Source organism: Morus notabilis, unplaced genomic scaffold, assembly GCF_000414095.1.
Source record: "Morus notabilis unplaced genomic scaffold, ASM41409v2 Scaffold161, whole genome shotgun sequence".
NCBI classification, from domain to species: Eukaryota; Viridiplantae; Streptophyta; class Magnoliopsida; order Rosales; family Moraceae; genus Morus; species Morus notabilis.
The window spans coordinates 343,292-346,348 of NW_010357095.1; the positions used below are offsets into that span (position 1 = coordinate 343,292).

Consider the following 3,057-nt stretch of genomic DNA (forward strand, 5'->3'; position numbering starts at 1 on the left):
AATGTCGTTTCTTTTTCTTTTTAATTTCCTTCTTTTTCCTGCCGACATAAGCGTGACTTTGACTAAGATGCTGTACATAATTAGAACCGAAAGAAGAAATATTTAATTTTTTCAGTGTTTGAAAAGATTCCATTGTTTTCTCCAATGTAATACTACTCACAAAAGAAATTAAATGCCAAATTATAAAGGGGAAAATACAATATTAAGATAAAAACCTATAGCATACATAGTCTATAATTGAACGACAAAGATGGTGATATTACATAATTTCCACAAGAACAAACAAAATATATTGCTTAATATGCTGCAAAGTAGCACCCAGAAGACCCAAAAGTAATTTTCCTAGTTATAAATAACACCCATAAAACCCTTTTCTATGTAGGATTTGAAATCCCAAACATATCTCCTGATTATATCCAAGTTAACACTTAATAAACTGCTATAACAAACCCCAAAAGGAAAAAACAGAAAAAAAACAAAAAACAAAAAAACAAAAAAACCAGGAAACAGAGATTTAATATTCATGATCAGGAAACCCTAGGAAGAGCCTTGCAGACCAAAGATTGCTTCATTTCCAAGGAAAGTTTCAATGTCTCAGACAAGTCCACACCATGATTATGATCATCAAGAGGGACCCACTTGAAGGTTTGGAGTAGCTGAGCGAGCCACAGTTCAACCGTGGCTACGCCCATGGCCTTGCCTGGACAAACCCTTCTTCCTGACCCAAAAGGAGCCAACCTAAGATCACACCCCATAATGACGACATCTTCTTCCATGAACCGTTCAGGGTTGAATTTATCCGGTTCGGGCCAGACCCGGTCGTCGTGGGTTATCGACCACATGTTCACGATCGCCGTCGTGCCGGCGGGGATGAAGTGTTCGCCCATTCGGGTGTCGTGGATGGCGAGCCGGGCCCAGGAGAGGAGTGGACCCGGCGGGTGGAGCCTTAGGGTTTCCTTGACTACGGCTTGGAGGTAAGGGAGGTTTGGGAGGTCGGAATTGGAGACGGATCGGTGGGTTCCGACGACGGCATCGATTTCAGATTGGACCTTGGATTGGATATCTGGATGGAGGATCATTCTTGCCAGGATCCACTCTAGGAGGATTGCCACTGTGTCTGTCCCTCTGAATATCATCTCCTGATCATCAACAATTTTAGTTGTTAGTAGCGCAAAAAAAACAAAAAAACAAAACAAAACAAAACAAAACAAAAAAAGCGAATAGAAATTCTCATTAATTAGTGTAAACGTAAAGAAAGGGAAAAATGTTTTTTTCTTTTTTTTGGTTTTTTCAAATTTAGGGAAGAAAGAGGAGTGAAAGAAGTATGAAGGATAATTCATCTTAAAAAAGAAAAAAAAAGGTATAAAGGAAGATTGCATGGGGAATAAGAGAAGTGAGTATTAGAAGAAAATGGACGTAGCATATGTGTTGTACTATATACGTATGTATATGTGATTATTCCTTAGTCTCCAAGTAAAAAAAGAAAAATACTCGATGGTGAAATAAACAGGCTTACACAAAATATTCCCTGGTCACCAAGGTAAAAAAATACCACAAACAGAATAGTTAGACATCTGTATAAATAATAATAATAAAAAAAGATCAAAATACTTGATACACACATATATCAATACAAATACATCTGTATGTACTAGATAAATTAAAAATTTATACAAGGTCTAAGGTGGAGAACACATAAATGCAATGAAAATGAAAACTTAAGATCAAAACCAAGCAAAAAATGAAAATAAAAAAATAAAGAAAAAATTTTCTACTTATTATAAGAATCACATGATTTTATAATATTTAGGAAGATAAGAAGAGGGCAAATTATTACCCATAAAACAGCAATCATATCAGAGTTACTGAGCTTGTTTTCCTTCTCCAAATCAAGCAACACGTCAACAAAATCTCCACTCTCACAAATATTATTATTGCCCTTTTCTTTTCCACTAATAATATTCTCATCAACGTCCCTTTTAATCCTATGCTCTTCAATGATTTTCCCAACAAAATCATTAACTCTCAACACCAGTTTCTTACACCTTTTTCTCACACCTTGCAAATCCAACAAACCCAAAAAAGGAAAATGGTCACTCCAATTGAAAACCCCAAGCAAATCATACCCTTCTCTCACCAACTTGTCAAGCTCACAAAAGCCCTCACTCCCAAACTCATAACTCTTCCCAAACACACTCATCATCACATTGTTTAGCGACCCAAAATGCAACACTTTCCTAACCTCAACCCCTTCACCTGATCTCCCCATCAAAACCCTAATTTCCTCAACCATTTTCAGGCCTATTTCCCGCCGAAAAACCCCAAAGCCGGCGAGGCGCCGCGGGCTGAACAGGTGAGTCGCCGAGATTCTCCGCAGGCTCCTCCAGTAGTCTCCGTACGGAGCGAACCCCATGGCTCGGTGGAAGAGAAGCTCGTAGGCCGATTCCTTCACCGGCCGATCGGCGAAGTCCGAGCTGTTCAGAAGCTCTTTCGCCGTCTCGGGTTGGCTCGAGACGACGAAACGGGTGAGCCCGACGGAGAATGCCATTAAAGGCTTTGCTCCGAAGGTTTTGGAGTAGTGAGAGAGAAGTCTGTGTGGTAAACTGGAGCCGGTGAAGGTGAAGAGTAAGCCGAGGAAAGGAAGACCGGAAGGTCCGGGAATGGCGGCTTTGTGATGAGCTACTCGGGATATGGAGAGAGCCCAGGCGAGTCCACCCGGAGAGAGAAAGAAAGAGATCACAGAGACCAAGATGAGAAAAAGGATGAAAGTTTTGGAGTTCATGATGAGTGATGATGAGAACCCAGTTTGAGGAATGAACAGGAAACAAGATTCCCACGACATTTTTTTTTTTTTACTTTTTGAAGAGAGAGAGAGAAAGAGAAAGAAAGAAAGGTTGTAACTTTCTCAGGAAATTTTTTTGGGGCTGAGAGAATTGGAAAAGGTTTGGGGGAGAAGTTGTGGAGAGTATGGAGTGATTATATAGACGAATGTGGTGGTGGGTTTGGTTAAAATTAGAGCCGGTAATATGGGTCATGATATGACGATACGATTAAAAA

The 3,057-nt window shown here is 39.9% G+C and overlaps 1 protein-coding gene across 1 annotated transcript; it reads right to left on the bottom strand.

Annotated features, from left to right (window-relative positions):
* Nucleotides 1–257: 257 nt before the first annotated feature.
* On the bottom strand, nt 258–2,842 carry LOC21395885 (cytochrome P450 78A5). Its single transcript, XM_010089049.2, has 2 exons — nt 1,838–2,842; nt 258–1,139 (listed from the first exon to the last, which is right to left on the bottom strand). Exons 1-2 carry the CDS (start codon nt 2,840–2,842, stop codon nt 528–530), a joined length of 1,617 nt encoding a protein of 538 aa, XP_010087351.1. The 3' UTR covers nt 258–527.
* Between the last annotated feature and the right edge of the window lie 215 nt (nt 2,843–3,057).

Excerpts from the sequence above, each read along its gene's own strand:
- LOC21395885 (XM_010089049.2), bottom strand. The coding sequence starts at position 2,842 with ATGTCGTGGGAATCTTGTTTCCTGTTCATTCCTCAAACTGGGTTCTCA. Across the intron at positions 1,140-1,837 it reads ATATGATTGCTGTTTTATGG|GAGATGATATTCAGAGGGAC; the intron begins GTAATAATTTGC and ends GTTGATGATCAG.